Genomic DNA, 25782 nt, shown 5'->3' with positions numbered 1-25782 from the left:
TGCCTTCATCCACAACCCCGATTCACACACGCACCAATCTGTCACCTGCAAAAAACCCATATTGTTTTTCCCAATTAGCCTGTAAGGAGGGAACAACGCCCCATATTGAGATTTCACCGAGATCTGTCTAGGAGATGATTTCACACCTTTGTAGGTGAAACATCAAACAACATAGATTGTCCGTGTGATGGAGGCTAGGACAATGTGCATACTTCTATGCATGAAATAAAAATGGTAAAAATAACACTTTCGATATAAAAACTTGTCCTTTATGCATGATATTAAAATTCAATTTCTCCATGATTATAATGGAATTCTTTCAATTAATCTAGGATGATAATTCCTAGAATATGGTAGGAAGTCCTCTTTTTATGCTTTGAATGAAATTATTTTATGCATAATTTTTATAAAAATTTTGCCATAGCTCCGCTGCTATGACTGATAAATCTCAATTTTTCTAAAAAAGTAAGCCGGCAATCTACTAAGATGGTAGCGTCATCATCGCGTAAATCCGTACATAAGTGAGACTTATGTGTTACAATGCTATGGTTATCACACGAGCTTACTCGGAACCCAATCTATATATTCAAAGTTAGCACCAAAACGTTTTTAGCATTTCCATGAAATATTTTCTGAGAGATTTTCAAGAATAAGAGTGTTTTTCTAAGGTTTCCTTTTAGTATGTTTTAAGGCTTGAAAAAGCCAATGAAATGATGACCTCCATATCCTCTCTGTTTAAGGCAATAAAATGCCATATTGTTCCTATTTCCATATATACACCCATATGCTTTCTATTTGCATGCATTCACCCATATCCTTCCTATTTAGGGTCCACAATTCTTTATAAAAAGCCTCAAAAGGCTCATTCAACGAGTAGAGGGAGGGGGAGAGAGAGATCACATCCATTCCACGTTCGAGTGCTTTGCAACTTTAAGGCACCTCTATGTTGATTAACATTTGATTTCAAAAATCTTTAAGTGTTTCAAAGGGCATTTAACATGTGCCCTTGCCCCCACATAAGAACGTCTTTTGAACCTCTTATGCTACCGAAATTGGCTTATACATATATATATATATATATATATATATATATACATATATATATATATATACATACATACATATATATATATACATACATACATATATATATATACATATATATATATATATATATTTTAAAGAGAGGTTTCCATATGATTATACAACAAAAGGCTTCCAAAAACCTCAAAGGTTCTCATGCTGCATCAATTCCTTCTCCTTGTAGGTTTGCATCCCTCAGGTTTTATTTCTCTTTACACTTAATGTATGGTGAGTTGTTGTACATTAATGCACGACAACTCCATGCATGCTAAATTTGCATCATCCCTCAAGTTTTATTTCTCTTTGCACTCAAATGTATGTTGAGTAGTTGCACATCAGTGTGCATTAGACAGTTTGATTCTTAAGATATCAAGAATCAAACTGTACAACAAATCCATGCACGGTAAGTTAGCATCATCCCTCAAGTTGTATTTCTATTTGCACTCAAATGTATGTTGAGTAGTTGTACATCAGTGCACATTAGACAGTTTGATTCTTGAGATATCATCAATTGCCTAAAAGTGTTGCCCCACATTCTGTACCCTACCATATGGGCCTATAATCATAAGGTGGCAATACAGAGGTTCAAGAGAAGGCACCAGGATCTACCCTAGTGGCATCTAATTTCTGTACCCACTCTCACATGGAAAGAAAGAAAGGAAGGTTCAACTGGCTATAAATAGCCCTAATTTTTTCCCTGATGAAAGTACATGCATATTGTGCATGTGCACACACGCATAGAAGATAGATTATAACACGTACACGCACGTCCACACACAAGCACACATTTTAGTACATGAATGAACTAAGAACCACTATGATAATATACTTACATATGTATGTTTTCAACAATTAATGATAGCAATATTAGTTCAATTTAATTTGATAATTTAGCTCACACAAAGCTCAAAGCATGGATCAATTATCATACAAGTAACAAAGCTAAAGACAAGGACCAAGGTGGCTTCTACACACAAGGTTTGAAAGCTCGAGATGCCCAAGGGCCAAAACTTCAAAAGCTTAATATACCTATTGTAATTATATAACACTGAAATCGATAATAGTATTCATCAAAAAAAAAAAAAATCAAGAGTACATCATAACATACAATTGTTGTAATAATTTAGCACCTTGAATTACATAATTATATTTTAAAAATACAAATAATAAGTAAGTGCATATGCTATATACAATTAAAATAACTTTTTAAATTGACTTGTGTGTTGCATGAAGATAGCTTAAGTTCTAGACAAATCAAAAGGCCAAAAGCTCAAAAAAATCCATAGCCATGTCAATAAAGCTTTCATGTACCAGTCAGAAATCCTTTAAACCCTAAGGATATGCTAGCATTGTTAATGATGGCACCATCACATTTCTTCATGTGAGCACGTCTTTACGGAAGTGCTAGCAATGTTATTTCATAATTGAGATCAACAAAGCTAGAAACCCCTACAATAGCCAAGTAACTCTAACCTAGAATTAGCTTTTTTTTAATGAAATTTTGAGAATTCAACAAAGTTATTTGAAAATTTGTTTCGTAGTTGTTTCCTCAACCTTTGTGTTATTATTTCCTCACAATTTTTTCCCAAAAAAAAGACCATTAGCCTTTATATGTGGCTTCTTATCTTTACCTCAACAAAACCAAGACTTGGGCATGTAAATCAGAGATAAGTTATGCCGAGCTCTTTATTAAGTATTGCAACAAGATTGATTTTATTTGCATGATGGAAAGTAGTTCCAACCCATCTTGTTTAATATTATAGATGTTTTTCTGTTTTTGTTTTTGTTTTGTGGGGGGGATAATAAGAATATGGAGCAATGGAATTCAAATAATTAGTAAATTTCATCTTCACCAACTTCAATAACATTGATCTAGCCCTAGGAATTGCACAAAGCATTTACATAATATTTCATTACATCTGAATCCCTAGATTTGGCATGAAGTCTGCCTAGAAAAAGCTAAGATTCATGCTTTCATGTCCAACAAAGCTATAGACTGATGCACATGAAGTGAGATCATTAAAGTCATCATTCACAAAGATCTCGAGAATGGTAGTAAGTAGAGCACTCTGATTCAGATCATGACATAGTCGCATGGCGAGAAACGAAGTTCTCGATCAATGAGTTGATCAAGTGGGGTGCCTCATCCTGGGAGAACGAGGATGCAGGCAAACAACTAAAATTAGTATTGTATTGAAAAATCTCCTACATAAGCTCTCATGTCATGCAGTCAATTTTAGAGGTTACATGACCATAATGATAATACCTGTGGGCAATGCCCAACATTTGGCAGGACAAGAAACTCTTCCACACAGCTGTAAGCTCCATATGACCTGCCTAACTCTACAGGTTCCCATGGATCTTTCTCACCCCAACCTATCAAAACAGGACACTGCATTTCCAGGCAATGTAAGCAACACAAACAGAGTAGTAGATGCAAACATGGGGCAGAGCGCCTGGGACGGGAAGAGAGAAAGGAGGGGGGCTGCGCGGGGGGGATTTGTTCTTTTCTGACATATCACACCAGTTCCAATGGTATCTACAGAACCCCTTACCAGCTAAATCTTGGCCCTAAAAGATGGCCCCTTGTTTACAATTTTTTTTCCAAAACCACATAAAAAGTACCCCTTCCTCACACACGGGCATGTGCGCGCGCACAGCTGACCGTAAATTTATCCATAAATAAATTCCACATGAGAACTCACGTGTCATCTTTAAACAATTTTTAGCAGATTCCCTCAAGCCCAGCTTCTCAATTCAGTCAAGTATTGACCTATGTTTACTTCAACCATTGAAGGAATGAATAGACCAGATATGGAAGAAGCAAAGCATGGGGCCATACCTTGACGTTAGGAAGCATCTCTTCTGGCAATGGGCCACCAGAATAACAGATGAAGTCCAAGAAGACATCAACAGCACCTGGTTCTAATCCAGGCAATAAAATCATCTCCACCAACTCGTCAGTAACCGCACTATCATCATGGTAACACTGCAATATCCAAAAAAGTTAAAACAGATTTTCTTATGAACTGCAGATGGCGGTGCTCAGTAGCCTTTTGTGAATAAGAAATAATGCTCTTTTGCTTCAGAGATTGACCCAAAAATCCACATATATGAGACCACAATCCCATAAGGTACATGATAAATCAATCAGCCATGCAGAAAGAGAACTGCATTAGCACAGTATACAAAGGGGGAAGGTGAACCACCTCGAGAATTGTGATGGTGCAGACTGACACAGTCACCCTAAGGCTTTGATTATCAGGACTAGCCATGGTTGGGCAGCCCAAACTCCTAGTTTAATAAAAGATCCTACATTCCGCTGCAAGTATTGTCTTGCAGACAGGACACCACGGCGTATCTTCGTTTCCCACGACATCTAACAATTCCCTTTAGAATCTACCGGAATCTACCGGCCACATTTCAGATGAAATGGATTACCTCACAAAGAATCTTCTTGATTGACTGTGATGTTGCAACGGCATTGAAGAACCTCTTGCCCAAATCAGTATTTCTGTAGAATAAACCCATGATTTTCCAGTCCTTTTCAAAAACATATTCTTACATTTCCCATGTTTTTTAAAAGAAAACCTAGCAAGCAGAATACTCAATGTTATAAAGAAAAAAGAATACTTTCTTTTCACCTTAAAATGTTTTGGAAAGTTCTTACAAAGGGCCGAATGTACCACTGCTGTTTTTTTATGTGAAGCATTCGAAGAGAGATATTCAAAAGCACCAAACCTCTCACTGCATTGGAGTCATATAGAGCAGCTTGAAGACCAACAACGCCTGTAACAAAATCACAAACTCAAAATTCTGTGCTCAGTCTTCGAGTACCCAAATTCGAGAAAGACTGTAATATCGAAAGAAAGATGCTACCATAATGCCTTTGAGTATAACTTTATGGGAAAGAAACCCTCCCATCATCAGATCACTTATGACATGTTATGAATATGGAAAGTTTGTACACCCCTATGAGGAGAAAGGGGGGGAAAACGAGTAGAAGGGACCTACCAACGAGCGAGAGCGAGAGAGAGAGAGAGAGAGAGAGAGAGAGAGAGAGAGAGAGAGAGAGAGAGAAAGAAAGAAAGTTGTATTACCGTCTTCAAAAGGCCAAAATGACCTATGAGACCAAAAGGTTACATCATATCCATGAGGTACATAATCCTGGGTACAAAATAGTAATAAATAAAGATAACAAAAATCTAGAACTTTAAAATCTGATTTAGGTACATGAGCAGAGAGCTCTCATATCACCTTAATACATCCCTCATGGGCCGCTGTGACATGGTGCTCAAGGTGGTAAAACTGAGCTGGCGCAAGGTCCTGTGATGAGGCTGTGAGTGGCGTGAACATGTACCCTGAGTCTGAATGAAAGCGAGCTAGCCTCTCATATGTCTCCATCTGGTGTCTCATCCAGATAGCTGCTATCTCTCGGTGATGGAATCGGGGTGCTCTGTGTCCAGTTTGTCTAGGTCTCCTCCTGGCTCTCAATTCCTCTGCTCTCTGTGCGGTCACCCCACGTGGTACATCAGCTGGCACTGGCATAGCTCTCTGGAAGAAATCTGTGAGCTGGGACTGTCTCCCACCCCTAGTGGGAGCGTGTGTCTGGAGGAGTCTCTCTCGAGTACTATGAAGCTCTAGTAGTAGTCTGCCACGCTGTCGCTGGTCCGAGGCCTCCATCAACTGATGTAGTGAAGAGTGCTCCTCAAACAATCCTGCATATCTATCTCTGACCCCCTGGTGGGCTCTACATCTACATACAAAGTGATCCTCAGTCTCCACCTCCGAGAAAGAAGAAAGAAAGAAAGATATATTAACGTCTACGAGAGGCCAAAGTCGGCCTATGAGACAAAAAATAATACAACTGTGTTCTTCTGGTCATCGGAAGAAAAGAAACAAAAGAAAAAGTGTGCATGTGTCTGGATACAACAGTGAATCATCATGGATCGGTGGAGCCCATATACAAACAATATAAGGGGGGTGGGGATGTGGATGGAGTGCTAAGGCAAGATGCATCTCTATATGCTGAAGGGGTAGTACAAGCATGCTATGCAGATCTATGTCTAACTCCATCCAGTGCCATAAGAGGGATATAAGATATCATACATCGCCGATGCTGAGGTTGTGAATGGCATGAACATGTACCCGGAGTCTGAATGAAAGCGAGCTAGCCTCTCCTGTGTCTCCATTTGGTGTCTCATTCGGATAGCTGCTATCTCTCGGTGACGGAGTCGGGGTGCTCTATGTCCAGTCTGTCTAGGTCTCCTCCTGGCTCTCAATTCCTCTGCTCTCTGTGCGGTCACCCCACGTGGTACATCAGCTGGCACTGGCATAGCTCTTTGGAAGAAATCTGTGAGCTGGGACTGTCTCCCACCCCTAGTGGGAGTGGGTGTCTGGAGGAGTCTCTCTCGAGAACTATGAAGCTCTAGTAGTAGTCTGCCAAGCTATCGCTGGTCCGAGGCCTCCATCAACTGATGTAGTGAAGAGTGCTCCTCAAACAATCCTGCATATCTATCTCTGACCCCCTGGTGGGCTCTACGACTATATACAAAGTGATCCTCAGTCTCCACCTCCTCGCAGCACAATCTGCATATCCGCTCAGCTCTAGGAACCTGTGCCGCTCTCCCAGCCTCTATCTCTAGCTGATGTGATGAGACTCGTAGCTGTCCAATAGCAACACGAGAGCTGTGTGGCATGTATACATCCATGTACCGCGGTCGATGTATAAACCCATCCCCTGAGAGAGAGAGAGAGAGAGAGAGAGAGAGAGAGAGAGAGAGAGAGAGAGAGAGATTTATTGCTGCAGATGCCAGAAGGCCAAAATGACCTATGAGAACAAAAAAGGCAGTGTGTATACAATCTGTAATAAACAGTGGAGGTAACTAGCCCGCTCAATAGAACCCATCCTCAGGAACTCGTAAAAACTGCTCTCCATAGAACTGGAGTTTTGTGAAAAGCACTGCTGGGAGCAGCCATGTCCGATCTATGTGCAATCGGTTCAGTTCCAGATGGATGATGCAGTTAATCTCTTGCTATGAGAGACCCAAGAGAGGGGCATTCAAGCTGAGAGACAGCCCATCTGAAGCCCATATGAATCAAACCAACTGATGCTGTAGGAGTACAAAGAGCTACTATGTCCCTCATGTGCAAGCTGTCTGAAGGACTCCAGTGCCAATCTTGGAAGGTGATCTTGTCAAGAGTGTAGACTCAATATATATGTGAGAACCTGAAACATGGCATCTAGGACGACTCTAGGACCAAGGGTGCTGCCCCGAACTCTGACCAAACAATCTCATGTGGCACTGAAGGCTTATTCCTTCATGCGTGAGAGCATCATAATCTGCAGTCTCTCAATCCTCCTCCAATCCTCTGCCCCCAAAATGGAGCACCATACATCACAGTGGGTCGTACCAAAGTGTCGGCCAGCCAGCACTAGTACTATGGTCCTGGAAGTGAGCCTGGAAGAACTGTCTCTTCAAGCAGGCTAGGGCTGTATATCCTCTCGCTGGGCAGGCCCGAGCAGCCAAACGCATGGTGAAATCCAAGCTAGTGAAAGTAACCCCAAAGAACACATCCCCTCTGAATGTGCAGGACTATATGGCTGTGACCTGATAGGAGGTATTAAAGAGCATGATCTGAGTTTTACCAAGATTCACAGTGGGGTTCCTCTCATCACAAAAGGCTTCCAAAACACCCAAGTGTCTCTGTAACCCAGCGACTAACTCCGAAATGAGGACTATGTCATGAGCATAAGAGAGAACATGTACCATCGTTGTGAGCCCGTGCCTTGGAATCTATCCATTAGATCTCACATCTCATCAATGTACAATCCAAATAGCATCAGAGAGAGTGGGCAGCCCTGTTTGACCCCGATGCTGCTACTAATCTCACCTGAAAGCCCTCTGGGTGATCGGACCCAGCAAAAGGCTTCCAACACAGCCAAGTGTCTCTGTAACCCCGCAACTAACTCCGAAATGAGGACTGTCATGAGCATATGAGAGAACATGTACCATCGTCTGCACCAATTGTGAGCCCGTGCCTTGGAATCTATCCATGAAATCTGACATCTCATCAATGTACAATCCAAATAGCATCGGAGAGAGTGGGGACCAATGCTGCTACTAATCTCACCTGAAAGCCCTCTGGGTGATCGGACCCAGCCTATCATTGACTCATATAATGGCATCACACTTTACATCATCTCTATTGGAAAATGAAGTTCTTACAAGCAGTCTAGGAGTCATGATTTCAGGACTGAATCGAAGGCCTTCTGGAAGTCCACAAAATAGCAATAGATCCGTTGTCTGTGTGCCCTCAACTCCTCAATAATGGCACTGAGAGTGAAGATGTGATCTAGTATCGAATAGTTCATCCTAAACCTGGCCTTACCTGTGGCCCTCTCCTTTTGTGTCTCTGCGGAAGTGCCAATCTCCACCTCTAGTACTGCTCCATAAATCTTAGCCATAGTGTGGCCAATCGTGATGGTCCGGTTGTTACCATGTTCTATGGGGTCTCCTACCTTATGGATCAAAACCAAAGTGTTAGTGGTCCAAGAGTTGGAGGGGGAGGGAAATAGAGAGGGAGAGAATGAATGAAAGAAAGAAAGTAATATAATTGTCTTCAAAAGGCCCAATGGGTGGGCACGTGCTCTCACATTGCATGGGGATCCCTCAGAACAGGACCCGCTCAGTCTTTAGGAGAGTGGGCCAGCTTCAGGAGGCTCGCCCCCACACCCCCCCCCCGCGCCCCCCCCCCCCCCCCCCCCCCCCCCCCGCGGAGACACAAGACAAATGCCTCACTGAGATACTGAGCTGAGAGCAGATCATTCTTGCCATTGACTCATCAGCCATCCCCCCGGATTGGCAGACCCCCTTTACAGAATCCTCCCCCCTGGAGTGGTTAGGCTCCTTCACTCGCCATGATATCCCCTTAGCAGTCCTTGGTTCAGATGGGGAGCCCACACTCATTTCACTGAAATCTGAAGTGAATGACATCTCTGCACACTAACAAGTAAAAGGTTCCTTGAAGCTTCTGCATGTGACATGATGCCTAGTAACCACTGAGTGTGAGGTATTGCAAATCAACACCTTGGTCTTGCCAAGGTTCACTGTGAGTCCACTGCTCACAAAATACACATGTAATGCAGCAAGATGTTTCTGTAGTCCTTCAGCTGAATCTAAGATGAGCAGTATATCATCTATGTACAACAGGATGGAGACCAAGGTATGTGCTCGTGGAGAGTCTGTATCACCCAGAGATATCATCTATGTAGAGCCCAAGTAGTGTTGGGGAGATGGAAACTTTATCCGATTGTGCTAGAGATCTCCCATGACATGTCTCCTGAAGCTTAAACCTACCAAGTGATGGGCTCAAAATAGTGCTGTGACTCCCCATATCATCTCCAAAGGTATCCCTAGCTTTTGGAGGCACCTCAGGAGGAGTGCATAAGGTACACTGTCAAAAGCCTTGTGGAAAGCAGCAGTAAACCCGTCACTTCTGCAACCTCACCTCCTTGATGGTTGCTCTTAGTGTGAGGATATGGTCCAATGTGGAGCATGTCCTACCTGTCTCGTGGACCTGACTCCATGTCTCTCTGCTAGAGAACTAATCTTTGAATCTAGCATGAATCCATATAGTTTGGCCAATGTATGACCAATCATAATAGTTTTATAGTTATTGGGCTCCAGTGGGTCCCCGTCCTTGTCAATAGGGGTGTTGATGTTACCGCAAGAGGGTGACCACGGCATGGGCCTCTAATAAACATACTGTGTAAGTGCCAGAGAAAGAAAGAAAGTTATATTAACCTCTACAAAAAACCAAAGGCTTTATGAGACCAAGAATTCAAATGTGTCCATGAAGTGACAGAATCATGGAAAAAACATGATAAAAAAACAAACTAGATCCAAGTGCCAGTGGTACAATGTTACAAGGATACAATGTGAGGACATCAAAGTGGGTCCTTGACATCTATGGCTGTATAGAGGCTCTCCACATCCACTGCATGTGGAGGGGCACTCCTATATCTCTCGAGGATCTCTCAGATCTGAATCTGTTGGGTGGAGCATCTCCTCAGACCAGTGGGTCTAGAGCATCTAGCTTCCTGCACTTGATCATTCTGTCTAGCGAGACGCTCAGGAGGCAGGGTGGCACCTATGGCACATGTGCTATCATTGTGCACTGCCCAATCAATCGAGCAACGGTGTGAGGCTAGAAAAATGAACTAGAAAAAACATGTCTACTTGTTAAAACTCTGTAGTTTGTGTGTCAAACACTGAAGGTAAAAATGAACTAGAAAAAACATGTATACTTGTAAAAACTCTGAAGTTTGTGTGTCAAACACTGAAGGTTGGTTGCACTTGGGATAGGTGTTACAGATTTTTTTGATCTTAACTGTAGGCGGGGGTCTGGCCAACTTTGGGAGCAGATGCTGCCGTTTTCTCTACTGAGTGAGCGTGTGGCCAATCTTCGGTGAGACGCTGCTGTTTTGTCCCCGGTTTGCATGAGAGAGAGAGAGAGAGAGAGAGAGATTGTGGGCAGACAACCAGGCTCAGAAGGAAGCTGTGTGAGGCGCTGCTGTGGCTGAGAATAATCCACGAACGCTCATTTTGATGCCCAGGCTGTCGAAACCCTACTGGACATGGCAACTTCCACCAACATTGAGACAAAGCAGTTCCCCGGTAACACATGAGCTTCCATACCATTTTCCCTCAAGTAAGCAGACAAGCGCAATGCATGTACGAGGTTTCTCTCCTTTGTGCAATTGTGCAAGATGCATGCAAGGTCGTCAACCTAAGGTAGGGGCAGCATACTTTCTTCCAGAGAAGCGAGTGTCTCCTCCAGAGCAACTGCAATGGATCCCTGAAGTGTTCCTTCCATAAGTGCTCAGCATGTACTTTGGGTGCTAAGTTGCCTGCTACATGAGCTAGTGGTATCTGAAATGTTAGTGTTTTCTGAGTGTATGCTTCAATAGCCTGAGCATTTGTTGTTGAGCCCATTTCTACCTCTTGATCCGGAGCTCGCTTGTTCACTGTTTAGTGTGTGTGTTATGATTATGATGGTAATTTTGTAAGTGTATTTGGGATTACCTGTGTGATGATGAATTTGTAATCAAGGAAGAGAGAGGGAGAGTGATATTATTTCAAAGTGTCCAACAGATGTATTACTTGAGACACTCTGGTGTGTGTGAGTTGTGTTGTGATGATGTTATGGATCCTTAATGATGCCATTAAGGATCCTTAATTAAAGTGAAGATATTGAGCCTACACCTTGCCATTAAGACAGAAGACCACTTGCTTTTCCCTGTAAAAAGTGGGATAAGAGGACATTGAGGACTGTGTTTAAGTTCCTTGCCTTTTCAAGGATGGTGCCCCTCATGATTACTGTTGATGTTTTTGCTTGGCTGGAGTTAGTGGCTGATGCCAGAAGGGTTGTGCTGGGTTGTTTGGTTGGTGCTTGTGTGCTTGACATTATCAATGGGTTCTTTCAAAACTGCACAGCACAAACGCAAAATGTTCATTTTGGGAAGATAGCTTTTTTACTAATGTTGGTTCTAACAGAGTCTAAAACCACAGCACCCCTTGGTTTTTCCAGCAATTGCTTTAAAGACATTCTCTATAAAAGGAAGAACTCGGTTGCACCATCTTTTTATAGTTGATAGATAGGGTTGTGTGTGTGTGTGCATGTGCACACTGGGGAGGGCAGGGAGGCAAGGGGAACTCAATCCTCTAGGCAGTTGAACTCTGGTACCTTTGGCGCTCCTTGCTGTAACCCTGTCATCTTGATAGCACTACTCTCATAGAGAAGCACCAGTACAATATCATTGTCTTCATAGAAGATTGCACTGGGCTCCATCATCATTTCTTTTCATTCAACCGATTATTTTCATTGCCTTCATAGAAGATTGTAATGGGCTCCATCCTCATTTCTTTTCATTTGACCGATTATTTAGGCACCTCCCACCATAGGACTCCATCGGACATTGTGCTGCATTTGGACACACCAGGACGAGTCTAGAAAGACCTTTTTTATGAGCATTTGGGGCCATATCTCCGTTCTTTCCTTGTCTCCCACTAGGCTCGTGTGGAATTACCAGCTTCTAAGAAAATAACATGTAGACCTTCAAATAGAGCATGTTTATACAGGAAAGTCAAAAGCTAACACCTTATACTTGAAAACCAAAAAACAATTTCATGTACTACAGAGAACTATTTAAAACAACTCATAAAACAGAGACCTGTTTTATGAGCATTTGGGGCCATATCTCCGTTCTTTCCTTGTCTCCCACTAGGCTCGTGTGGAATTACCAGCTTTGTGACTAGATCTGCCTATGCTAATTGTACTCCAGAAGATTCCTCTACACGATTTAAATGACACCAAATTCTTGTACTATTTTGTTTCACATTTTAAAAGTTTGCTACTTCTAAGAAAATAACATGTAGACCTTCAAATAGAGCATGTTTATACAGGAAAGTCAAAAGCTAACACCTTATACTTGAAAACCAAAAAACAATTTCATGTACTACAGAGAACATTATTTGTTAAGAAAAGACTCACCTCCAACAGAATTGCAAATGAGAAAAACATTATCCTTTACTATCTCAGAGCAAAATGTAAGCACTTGATTTGCCCAGTTTTCAAAATTATAAATGGAATTTGGGGGAGCATCCCTTGGGCTAGGCTTGTCTGAGTAGCCATATCCAAGAAGATCTATTGCATATACTCTATGTTGATTTGCAAGTACGGGTATATTTTTTCTCCAGTGATCACTGCACATATTAAAGTCAAAAATAACACAAACACTTTGAACACCCACACTACCCTCCTCCCCACCCTTGTCTCAACATACACACACACTCACTCTTTAAAATAAAGATAAACGTTGGGAAATGAAAATGAGAAGGAAACCACTCACAAACAAAGATCAAGCTGAAGCATAAAATAAACCTACAGTACATAATAATAATAATCACACAGCTACCCCCCGGGCCCCTTCCATTAGTAAAAAGCAGTACAAATGCTCGCCAGCAGATTCCAGCCCTTTATGGAGGTAATATACACCAAGACGGGGGAAGCTCCCTCCATTGCCGGTTGATCTCGGAGGGCGACTACATCTGTGGGGGGAGGGAAGCCACACTGGGACCTATAGTGCCAAGCAATGCCACTGTTGCCTTGTGTGAGGAAGAGTCCTAAGCTACAAGTATGGAGAAAATCTGCACAATGCTCCTGCTTAGCACGAGAATCACTGCACTCCTGTCGGCCTCGGACGGTGTGAGTGATGTCTGCCCAAATGAACCACATGATCCCCCTGTGTCTGTATGTTGGCTAGACCTACTAAGCCTTCGGTCAGTCCTTAAGGCAATGGCATTGTCCTGTGGAGCAGCACAACCGCAGCAAGTCCCTAGGTGACATGCAATCGTGAGCCATGTACCCACCGAGAGATTCCTATGGGCGATGAGTCATAAAAACAGGGAAATCTTGTGAGGGCAAGAAGTTGTCCCACAGTCACTTCTTCCAGAAGTTGGAGGATGGGAGCTGCTATACCTTGGCTTGCCAAGTGCCGCATGAGGAGAAGGAGTAACCTTGATGCTAAGGGAAAGGGGAGGATAGGGGGGCAAGGGGGCAAGGGGCCCCACTAGTGCCACTCACCCAGGCAGTTCTCCCACAACCAAAGCTACCAAGAGGGACTATTGGTGACTTTAAATGGGGAGGGATCAACATGCCAAGCTCATGCATGGAAGCCAACTCATCGGACCAGCTAGAGGAGCATGCACCAGCTGCCAGATAGTGGCATCCCAAAGGCCTAGGAAGCAATTCCTCCCTTGTGCTCAACACTGTCGTTAAGACATCTTCCTCAGCTACATGGCTTTGGTGAAAAACCCACACACAACTAACTTCCTAAAATAAAACACTTCTTGCACAACTAACTTCGGAAAGGGATATCTATTCTGTATAACCTTAACCGTACATCCAGAAACTACAAGTAAAACTACCACTCAACTCGTGCATCCCAAGGATACTCAATTGGTTGGGCCATCATCTGATTTCCATGTTACCTTTGGTTCACATGTATGCTCAAGCCCAATTAAGCAGCAAATGTGGGATGATCCTTGTTAACCGCTTCATAAGGTAACATGGTTTCATCCGCCCATCTTAGTCGCTCAAATGGGCACTCATCTTTTGTAAGACAGCGTTGGAACATATAAAGTGGCCTTACCTTGAGCTTAATGTCAAATAGGGAAAATCTAAGGTCTTCATGTACATACTTACTTAAGACTAACAAGAGTGCCCGGACCATTTTTAAGTTGGCCGGTCTACTGTGAAAACTAGTCGCTTGTATTATAAGTCAATTTAGAGAGCCCCTTAGCAAAGGAGCATTCTGGTGTGACAATAGAGTAAGGACACCACGGACAAGCTAGCAAAGCCACATCGGGGGAGTTGCATTGCAGCTCGAAGGCAAGACCCAACGACACATGATTCAATATGGCTAAGGTAAGTTCTTGACTTGAACCCAGTGTATTTGGGGTTGTACTTATTTTAGGGTATTTTCTGTATTTTCTTCTTGTGTAGTAGGCCGTGAACTGGTCGGCCTACTTTAGAGCAATCGGTCAGGTCATATATTCACTATATAAGGAGTCCTCCCCATTGCTCACTTTTCCATTCATTCCCTTGCACAAGTTCAACATTCTCTTGCTGGCTATTGCCATTGTAAAGCTTCAAGCTATTATAAAAGGTGATCTTGTCCACAAGCTCTCTCAACTCTCTCTCGTCTTGTTTAAGCTTCCGCCTGTGCATTCTCCAACATGGTATCATTCGCTTAGGTTCAGGCTGCTCTATCCTTCTGTAACCTACTCCCCATCTTCTATTATGTTGTGCGTTTTGCTTCCATCTGTCGGCCAGCCCTACAGGCGGTGTTTTGCTCTTCAGAAGCAAGCATTGGAGTTACTGGCTGCGTTTTCTATTTTCAGCATCAGTTGTGGTGAGCTTCTTGCACGTGGAGTTGCCAGACAAGTGGCTGTACATCTTCTTCTTCCCCCACGAGTCCCTACCCTTCTAGTAGGAGGCTCCCGGTGGTTTCTTGGATTGTTTTGCTGCTGTCTAGCCTCTGTCTCTCTCAGGTTTGAGAGAGGGCTGATTGGTTCTGGAGCTTCACTTCGTTGGAAAGCACTTGAGAGAAGTCTTGGAGAGCTGAGATTTGTGTTCTTTGTTGCTGTGGATATGGCTTCCCCCTGTACGAACAAGGATAACAAGTTGAAAGGACCCAACTATGCCCATTGGAAGCTTCAAATGCGGATTTGGTTCATCCACAAGAGTTTGTGGGATATTGTTCACGACATTGAGAGGAAGCCCGAGCATCCTTAGAACTCTAGGAGGTGGACTCAGGATCAAGAGGATGAATTTGTTGCAGAATTACAAGACTGGGAGAATCGGGACTCAAAGGCGCATTCAGTGCTTGTGTGGACCATCACAGAGGAGGTCTCACCAGCCAGAGCTCATCAGGTATGGTCTAAATTGGAGCATCTCTTTGCTCGAGATTCATCGATGAGGGCAATTACCTTGCAAGGGCAGCTTTACGGTTTGTTATTCCCTGAAGGCAGTTCCATGCAGTCATTCCTCATGAAGGCCAAGGTTATCCATGACCAATTACTCGCTATGGGTGCTGCTTTGTTCCCTACTCAGCTGGCTACACTTATCCTCACCAAGCTTCCCTTGGACTATGATGTGATTTCTCGATCTTTGCGGTGCCAAGTCACATTGGCTGATCTTAGCTCCCTACTATTGGAGGAAGAGTCCGTCCTTGTCTCATAGGGTAAGTTGAAGGTGTCAGTCAACTCTTCTGACCAAGCACTTTCCTCAGTTCAGAAGAAATGTTGGAGTCATTGCTTCTCTTGTGGGAAAAGAGGACATTTGTCCAAGGATTGTTTGTCCAAAAATAAGGACAAGACGAAGGGCAAGGTTTCATCTCAAACAAAGGGCAAAGACATGACACACGACAATGATACAAATTCTAGTACCACTTCTAGGGCTCCCACGGTGCTTCTGGCTCAGGAGGACCTAGATGGTGTACTTCTCTAGTACACATGCAGTTTTCCCCCCATGTGCTTCCAAACAGAGAAGGCTTGTGGGTGGGAGAGGGGACTAATTGCAGGTCCACTTACTGGTGCATGGGAACCGTGATTCGGAGTTCCAAGCATTAGACATCTGGCAGGACATGGTTATCTTTTGTGTAGCCGAGATTATGAACTGGATCTGTTCCGAGTTCATTGTTCGAGGCTTTTGGGATGTGATGTGTTTTCCGTCCACTGTTGGGGATTATGGGCGCGGTATGTCCAGCAGCTCATCATCTATTCTTGGAGTTCATTGCACACTTGTGTGGGAATTCGTAGCCAAGCAAAGTTCCTTGCTATTCCTAGTGGCATTTTGTTTCGAGGAAACAGGTTGACAGGTGCTCTCTTCGAGGTGATTCCAGTAGTCACGGTGCTAGAGGGTCCATGGTTGCATCTTCATCAGCTTATCTTCCTCCTAGAATTTATGCATATCAGTGTTTTTGGGGTTGCACCTATTTTAGGGTATTTTCTGTATTTTCTTCTTGTGTAGGTAGGTCGTGAGCTGGTCGGCCTGTTTTAGAGCAGTCCGCCAGGTCATATATTCACTATATAAGGAGTCCTCCCCATTGCTCACTTTTCCATCCATTCCCTTGCACAAGTTCAACATTCTCCTGCTGGCTATTGCCATTGTAAAGCTTCAAGCTATTATAAAAGGCGATTTTGTACACAAGCTCTCTCAACTCTCTCTCTGGTCTTGTTTATGCTTCTGCATGTGCATTATCCACCAACATGGTATCATTCGCTTAGGTTTAGGCTACTCCATCCTTCTGCAACCTGCTCTCCGTCTTCTATTATGCTATGCGTTTTGCTTCCATGGCTTCTTTGGCTGCAGATCAACATATTCAGCGGATGTGTTTCACTGCCTTGCTGCGTTTCTGGTCTAGCCAGCCCTCTTCCTGCTGTCGGCCAGCCCTACAGACTGTGTTTTGCTCTTCAAAAGCAAGCGTTGGAGTTATTGTCTGCGTTTTCTGTTTTAAGCATCAGTTGTGGTGAGCTTCTTGCATGTGGAGTTGCCAGACAAGTGGATGTACATCTTCTTCCCCCATGAGTCCCTACCCTTCCGGTAGGAGGTTCCCGGGGGTTTCTTGGAATCGTTTTGTTGCTGTCCAGCCTCTGTCTCTCTCAGGTTTGAGAGGGGGCTGATTGGTTCTAGAGCCTCGCTTCGTTGGAAAGCACTTGAGAGAAGTCTTGGAGAGCTGAGATTTGTGTTCTTTGTTGCTGTGGGTATGGCTCCCCCTTTTACGAACAAGGATGACAAGTTGAAAGGATCCAACTATGCCCATTGGCAGCTTCAAATGCGGATCTGGTTCATCCACAAGGGTTTGTGGGATATTGTTCACGGCACTGAGAGGAAGCCCGAGCGTCCTCAGAACTCTAGGAGGTCTCATTCAGTGCTTGTGCGTCCGGACCATCACAGAAGAGGTCTCACCGGCCAGTGCTCATTAAGTATGGTCTAAATTGGAGGATCTCTTTGCTCGAGATTCCTCGATGAGGGCAGTTACCTTGCAAAGGCAGCTTTACGGTTTGTTATTCCCTGAAGGCAGTTCCATGCAGTCGTTCCTCATGAAGGCCAAGGTTATCTATGACCAATTACTGGCTATGGGTGCTACTTTGTCCTCTACTCAGCTAGCCGCACTTATTTTCACCAAGCTTCCCTTGGACTATGATGTGTTTTCCCGATCTTGCGGTGCCAGGTCACATCCACTCAGTTGGATTTCGATAATCTTAGCTCCCTACTATTGGAGGAAGAGTCCGTCCTCATCTCACAAGGAAGTTACAAGTGTCAGTCAACAGTTCTGACCAAGCACTTTTCTCACTTCAGAAGAAAGGTCAAAGGAGTCACTGCTTCTCTTGTGGGAAAAGAGGACATCTGTCCAAGGATTGTTTGTCCAAAAATAAGGACAAGACGAAGAGCAAGGCTTCATCTCAAAGAAAGAGCAAAGACACGACACACGATTGATACAGATTCTAGTACCACTTCTAGGGCACCGACGGCGCTTCCGGCTCTGAACGACCCGCTCTGAACGACCCAGATGGTGTACTTCTCTAGTACACATGTAGTTTCCCCCATGTGCTTTCAGCCAAAGGAGGCTTGTGGGCGGGAGAGGGGGCTGATTGTAGCTCCACTTACTAGTGCATGGAGACCGTGATTCGGAGTTCCAAGCATTAGACATTTGGTAGGACATGCTTATCTTTTGTGTAGCCGAGATTATGAATTGGATCTGTTTCGAGTTCATTGTTCAAGGCTTTTGGGATGTGATGTGTTTTCCGTCCACTGTTGGGGATTATGGGTGCGGTATGTCCAGCAACTCATCATCTATACTTGGAGTTCACTACACACTTGTGTGGGAATTCATAGCCAAGCAAAGTTCCTTTCTGTTCATGGTGGCATTTTGTTTCGAGGAAACAGGTTGGCGGGTGCTCTCTCCGAGGTGATTCTAGTATTCGCAGTGCTGGAGGGTCCATGGTTGCATCTTCATCAGCTTATCCTCTTCTGATTCTTACACACTGAGGTGCAGAGGAGGTATTAGAATTTATGCATATTAGTGTATTTGGGGTTGTACCTATTTTAGGGTATTTTCTTCTTGTGTAGTTGGTCGGCCTGTTTTAGAGCACTCGGCCAGGTCATATATTCACTATATAAGGAGTCCTCCTCATTGCTCACTTTTCCATCCATTCCCTTGCACAAGTTCAACATTCTCTTGCTGGCTATTGCCATTGAAAAGCTTCAAGCTATTATAAAAGATGATATTGTCCACAAGCTCTCTCTACTCTCTCTCTTGTCTTGTTTATGCTTCTGCCTGTGCATTCTCCAACAACATGATTTAGCATGGCTAAGGTAAGCTCTTGACTTGGTGCCGACGGAGACTAGCCTAGGGCTTAGCTCCGTTCTTCCATCCATTCCAAACTATTGGGATCACCCAATAGCCCCGGTGTTGATTAGGAGGTCACACTTCAAAAGGCATACAGTTTTGGAGCCTTGGATGTTGTTAACCACTCCGTAGGTTAACATGGTTTCACCCGCCCGACCTACCACTTTGCCATCTTACCGGCTCGAACGTGCACTATCTTTTGTAAGATGGCGCTGGAACATATAAAAAGTGGCCTTACCCTGTGCTTAGTGTCATATAGAGAGAGTCTACAAACTCCATGTACATAGTTTCTTAAAACCACTAATAGGAGCCATACCATTTTTAAGTTTATTCGGTACATATTAGTCATTTTTAACAATAAGCAATACAAAATCATTCCCTTGCAATAGTTTACTTGTGAGCTCTTGTTGCATGCACGGAAGCCTTGTTGTACTGATCCACAACCCTAAGCCTAATTAAGAACAAGATGCTAAATAAAGATGATTAAGACAAAGGAGAGAGAAGAGAGAAATGAAATGTTATATTAGCGTCTTCAAAAGGCCAAAGTGACCTATGAGACCAAAGTTACAACCATGTGACATCTGATACACTGTCTGGAAAAGAAACGAAAGAACTGAAGGTAAGTATCTAGCCCTACAATACATCAGTAGGGAGCATCCGGAAGCAGCAACTAAGGAGAGTGGGAAGCTAATGCTACTAGTCAAAATGGGGTACATGAGTACATGGATACATGAATACATGAATATGGGGGAGTACAATAGTGACAGTGAGTACAACAGTATATGGCTGGAGTGGTAATCATCCTAGAAGATCTAGCATGGGTCTCTGCCGGATGGCCTGGATATCTGCCATAGTGAGATGCCTGGTCGGACGAGCCCGATGCCTCGCAATGATGCTCTGAATCCTCCAGTGTAGGCACCGTCTCCAATGTGAGGATCTACGAACCCTCGGGCATCTGGATCTACCCAACTGGATAGCTCTCTCAACTAGAGTCCCACGGGGTGCCTGCTGCTGGGCTGTCGGCTGTGTGTCCTCCCGGGTAGCCCCTCTAAAGAAGTTAGTATTCTGTCTCTGTGTGGACTCCCTGCCAGTCGGGCGTCTGCTCCTGATAATGGACCCTCTAAGCCTGTGGATCTCCAAGAGATAAAAACCCAAGCATCTCTGATCACAATAGTCCATGACTCTAGCCAGTGGTCCAAATCCCTCTCTGAAAAGGCAATGGTAGCGCCCTCGAATCTCGTAATATGCTGTGCAGCAAAACAGATGTAGTGCTCCTCCGTCTCTGGCTCTATCAAACAAAACTGACAAATCCTGTCCCCTGGAGGTATGCCTCTAAATCTGCCTATCTCTATCTCTAACTGATGTGAAGAGGTGTGGATCTGCCCAATGGCGCACCTCAATCCATGAGACAGATGGGTATCTATGTAGCTCGGTCTAAGTATAAAGCCATCCTCAGTGGTGCGGAGAAGATGGTCTCTATAGAAAGCCATCTTCGTCCCCAACTCCTGTGAGGGCTCTAGCCATGTCCTCCTAGTGTCCAACTGAATGAGGTCCTGTCTGATGACTCTACTAATCTCAGAATGTGTCAAGGTGAGAAAGGGTGCCTCTAGAGAGTACTGGAAGGGTGGAAGTCTGTCTAAACTGAACCCATGGAGCTCAAGCCAGGATGCTATCTGCGCATACCAACATGAAGCGTCTCCCTCTATGGCTAGCTGATGAGAGGACTCTAAAGCAAGTTGTGCATACCAGTGCCGGGGAAGCTCCCAGGTGCTATGAATGAAGGACATTGATCTGGCAAGAGCCTCGACTACGATCGGTGGTGCTCCCATCTCGGCTCTGATAATCTCATGGGGTACGGAGGCCTTAGCCCAAATCATCCTGGAGATCATGGGCACAAGTGGTCTCTCCATTGATCTCCACCCATCGTATGTCAGGGTTTTTCTTGCATTTAATATTGTACAAAAAGATGGCTTAATGAATGTACATGGCTGAGGCCCTTGGTCATCCTCAAAGGAGTTGACCTCCGGCCTTACATAACTTCTACTGATGATGACTGAGAATGCTTATATGATGAAATGACTAAATGCTTTGCTGAAAATGAGGACTCTTGCTTATATAGTATGCTGAGGTACAAGTCGGCCAGCACCAGCAACTGTCGGCCTGTTTGTTTGGACAAATATTCATGATATTGTACCTTCAATGCTATGCTTTGCCCTGCATGTTGCCCAACACCTGCTGGCCATTGCTTGCCCATGGGCTGCCGACAACAGGTTGAATGCCCCTAATGGTTGCCGACATGGTTCCCAACCCTCTTCATGATGATTATGGTGATGATGGTGCTGATGATGATGATGACACTAATGAATTGATACTGATGCTACTAATGTTAATACTGCTAACTGCTATCCTAACTAATGATTAATCAAGGATTAAGGCTGTTCATGCTAGAGATTAAAGCCATGGCATGGGCGTGCACGTGACATCCCCTCTTGCTAAAATTGATGACGAGGTGGACACTCTATCATCCTTCCTCTCTCGACTACTAAATTTGACTTTGACACTTTGCTTAAACACCTTTGACTTTTGATCTCGACTTCCAAGTCTTGCTGAAGAACTGAGCATCTGTTCCACTGTTGTCCCCATGCATGCTTTCCCTTACCCTTAACACAATGGTGGGTCCCCTACCAGAATTGATCATGCCTGTTGCTAGGTCTTTGGAACTGATCTGAGAGCTTAATGATGTACTGTTTCTGAGTAAATACCCTCTGGGAATGCTTTCCTCCAGCTTGGCCTCTTGCAAACCAATCCATCTGCTACCCTAATGCATTCTTTTGTTGGATATGTGCACCTCTTTGAGACTCTGCTTAGTGGTTGATCATGAATGCTCTGATACCAATGCTGCATGCGCAGAAGCCTTGTTGTACTGATCCACAGTCCTAAGCCTGATTAAGAACAAGATGCTGAATAAACATGATTAAGAAAGAGGAGAGAGAAGAGAGAGAGATTGGTGTCAGGGTTTTTCTTGTATATAATATTGTACAAAAAGGTAGCTTAATGAATGTAGACGGCTGAGGCCCTTGGTCAGCCCCAATAATGATCTGATAGTGATGCTACTGATGTTAATGCTACTAGCTGCTATCCTAACTGATGATTAATCAAGGATTAAGGCTGTTCATGTTGGAGATTAGCCATGGCACGAGCGTGCACATGACATCTTTTTTTCCCTCTTCTTGCTTGCATGTATGCTATTGAATCTTGCATGTTTGATGAATGCTTTCTAGATAGGATTGGTTGTAGGTTGTCTTCTTGCGTTAGCTTCCTCTTCATTTTCCGCCTTTTGTGAGAAAGATCTATCGCGAAGGACCATCTCTTGTTGTCTCCATTTAGGCACAAAGAGCTTTTCCTTCACCCTATCAACAAGGAGCGCCAAAAAGATGGCAATCAATCCACCATGTATCTAGGGATGCCAGAATCATGGGCAAAGAATAGTGGGGCTAGGCTAGATTTAGGGAGAGAATCATGGAGAGAAAAGTGAATCTGATTAGTTGCTAACCTTGATTAGCTTAATGTAATCACATTTGTACTTGCCTATATAAGAGATTCACTAATGCAAGATCAACATACTCTTCTCCTAATTTTTATGCACTGATTATCTTGTCATTATGCTAATCATTTGTACTTAGCCTAATCCTTGTGATTAATCTCTTAATCCATTGCATTATGTCTAAATCATGGCTTACCTTGTGAGCTTTGAGCCTCCATAAATCCAACAAGACCCAATGACACATGCTTCAACAAGGCAAGGTAAGCTCTTGACTTGAACATATTTGACACAACTCTCGGAGACTCTTAGCTCCTTCCATCCATCCATTCCAAGCTATTGGAATCACGCAATATTTCTCAGTGTTGATTAGAAGGTCACACTCCGAAAAACATACGGTTTTGGAGTCATTGGATGTGTTTAATTGCTATGGTTGATTTTGCTTTGAAGTTTATGTCATTGAGCCAAGGAATAGCTTAGCAATTGTGATTAAGAGTGCAATCCACTTCGAAAACATGAGCATTAAGCTCCATTAGGGTGGATTAGAGTGGGATAGCCAATTGTGTTCATGCATTTCATAATTTTTTCATGCTTTGTTTGAATTGGTAGCTTAGAAGCATGCAAATCCATCAAAAAACAATCAAAAGACACATAATTACTTGCATAGCAACCATTAACTAGGATTAGGACCATTGATCACATCCCATCAAGTCCAAAAAATCTCAAAAAACACCAAAATTCAAGCCAAACTAGCTCCCTCGCCACCCTTTTCTACTTCGACCAAGACATCTCATTCATGGACATCATACTCCTATACTCCATTGAATCCCATCCGCTTGTGTCCAACCTGGCCACTTGGTTTCACTGGTTCATGAACTCTACACTCTTTACTGAGGAAGTTCATTTCCTTGACCTCACGGCACCACCCGGCCTTAACTTCCCCATCCATGCAGACTCATTCACTTGGCTATGCTAGGCATGAAGACCCTTGGTTTGCCGAGCAATGAAGTCTACTTTCCGTCAACTTTGTAGCATGCCCAATAATCAATACAACCCATTGGGCATCCTCATGCTTTATCACATAGTCTACATTTATCTCAAACAAGCCCTTGCCCATTGGTGAAGCCACCATTCAGACCAACCATGTGGCTTACCTGCAAGACATCTCCGCTGATGAGGCACTAGAGGCCTTTGCCTTTTTCTAAAGTCATAAGCTTGAAGATGAGGAGGACAACCTTGACGAGTTGTCCGAAGGAACCCAAGGCGGGCACTAGTCTTTTGGAGAAGAAGCCCCGCATGCCAATCAGGCCCCCTCGACAGTTTGGACAACAAAGCAATCCCCAGAGCCAAACCCACCCACCTCTCCTAGCGGCCCAACTCTAGCCCCCACCCACCGTCAAGCTGCCTGCAGCATCTTCTATGGGAGCCCCTGCCTCATGCACCACTCAACCCCAAAGCCTCGACCTTCTCAACCAACTAAACCCCCTCATTAACCACATCCACGAGCCTCCCATCCTCGAATCATTCCGCGAGAGCCCAAATCACTACTCGGGAAGAAGCCATTGAAGACGATGGAAAGAACCATGGGTTGCCTGTCCATGAACAACACATCACATACTCGCCAACCATGCAGGATCTCACATTCCAAAGCAACTTCCATAACCACCTAGATACAACCTTTGACATGGCCAAAATCCAGTTGGTGAACCAACACATGGATCACCTATTTGCTCATCCTTGAGATACCCAAGAACCAATAAAAAAGCAAAGAGCAACTGATCTTCGATCTCAATGAAGGTCCCAACTTCCATCAACGGATAGACCTTTACAATATGGAGAAATACTTCCATGGCCACAGAGTGGTCACTTTCGAAGACATGCCGGATACTGGATTTTGGAAGCCCTTTAAGATCATGCATGCGTTGTCATCATTTGGTTCCCTCACCTGTCTCGACCAGTGTTTTATACACTAGGTGGAGCTTAGGTGTGAACGGGGATCTTTCCACAGAAGTAAGCGAGAACATTTACCGGCAAGATTTTTAATCTGAGAGATGGCATAAGGGCAAAATACCATGGGATCTTCATCATTAAAAAGAGGAGATAATGTTTTCCACACTTTATTAGCAAAGGAGTGGACATATTTTATTATCGACTAGTATTTGTGGACAAAAAGGGGAGCGCCCAGCTCTTAGCTTGGGAAGCAAGCTTAAAGTCCCTATTTCTGGAGGACAAAGCCACTTATGGCAAAAAGGGGGAAAAGCAAGGCAAATTTGGCCCATCGAATTTACTAAGGTGGGGGCTGGTTCTCTTTTTTAGGAGGTGCCTCTTTCATCAGGGACGAGCAGTCATCTCTCTCCTCTCCCTCTTATGAATATGCGCCCACATCCCCAGAGCAGGCGACCAACTCAATCTCTCTCTCTCTCCGAGTTCGCTGTTCGCTGCCTCCTGCCCCATTTCGAACCTGTGCGCGTCTTTCTCTCTGTGTCGCCTCCCGCCCCCTCTTCCCTGTGCCCGTCGCTTCACCCTCCGCCTCGCTGTTCGCCGCCTCCTGCCCCATTTCGAACCTGTGCGCGTCTTTCTCCTCTGCCCTGTGCCCGTCGCTTCACTGTTCGCTGCTTGCCCGTCGCTTCACTCTCCGCCCTCTCTCTCTCTCTTCGCCGCCCACTGCGTTCGCTCTTTGCTGTTCGCTGCGCTGGCTGCTCGACTTTGCCCACCCACCCTTGCTCAGGCACCCAAGGCAGCAACATAACTCTCTCTCTCCTTCTCTCTTGTAGGATAGATCAATTTGGTCTGTTGGGATAGTTTCCTACGACGTTAAAAAGTTCTCTTCTTCTCTTCTCTCTCTCCTCCCTGCCTGTGGGAAGGACTGCAGAGTGATCTGGAGGAATGGCCCCGAGTCTCCAAGAGAAACTCGAGGCCCTCGAGACGGCAATGAAGGCACTAATCAAGGAGAACAAGAAGACATCCGATTCCAACCTCAATGAGGTGGAGAACAAACTACACCGGCACATCATGGCTCTTGAAGCACAGGTCACGAACCTCGAACAAGAGAACACGGCACTCAAGGAGGAGATGAGTGCATTGATAGTGGAAATGGTAGCCATCAAGAATACTGAGAAGGAAGAAGGGGAGATCAATGACAACACTCTCACGACCATCAAAGAAGAGATCTCCAAGG

The 25782-nt window shown here is 44.2% G+C and overlaps 1 protein-coding gene across 2 annotated transcripts in view; it reads right to left on the bottom strand.

Annotated features, from left to right (window-relative positions):
* Positions 1 to 2904: 2904 nt before the first annotated feature.
* Positions 2905 to 25782, bottom strand: part of LOC147627988 (alpha/beta-Hydrolases superfamily protein) — an 89359-nt gene continuing 66481 nt past the window's right edge. For both annotated transcript variants that reach the window (XM_086814958.1, XM_086814959.1), the window contains exons 3-8: positions 12640 to 12851; positions 4728 to 4872; positions 4525 to 4597; positions 3926 to 4072; positions 3350 to 3475; positions 2905 to 3231 (exon numbers count right to left, since the gene is read on the bottom strand). In XM_086814958.1, the coding sequence (XP_086671084.1) occupies positions 3163 to 3231; positions 3350 to 3475; positions 3926 to 4072; positions 4525 to 4597; positions 4728 to 4872; positions 12640 to 12851 (772 nt within the window). In that variant the 3' untranslated portion in view covers positions 2905 to 3162. The remainder of the gene's footprint in view (positions 3232 to 3349; positions 3476 to 3925; positions 4073 to 4524; positions 4598 to 4727; positions 4873 to 12639; positions 12852 to 25782) is intronic.

The sequence above is a fragment of the Cibotium barometz genome, chromosome 20, assembly GCF_041138505.1.
Source record: "Cibotium barometz isolate CiBa-2024 chromosome 20, ASM4113850v1, whole genome shotgun sequence".
NCBI classification, from domain to species: Eukaryota; Viridiplantae; Streptophyta; class Polypodiopsida; order Cyatheales; family Cibotiaceae; genus Cibotium; species Cibotium barometz.
Note: the sequence above shows the minus strand (reverse complement) of the source record. Positions and strands in the feature narration are given on the sequence as shown.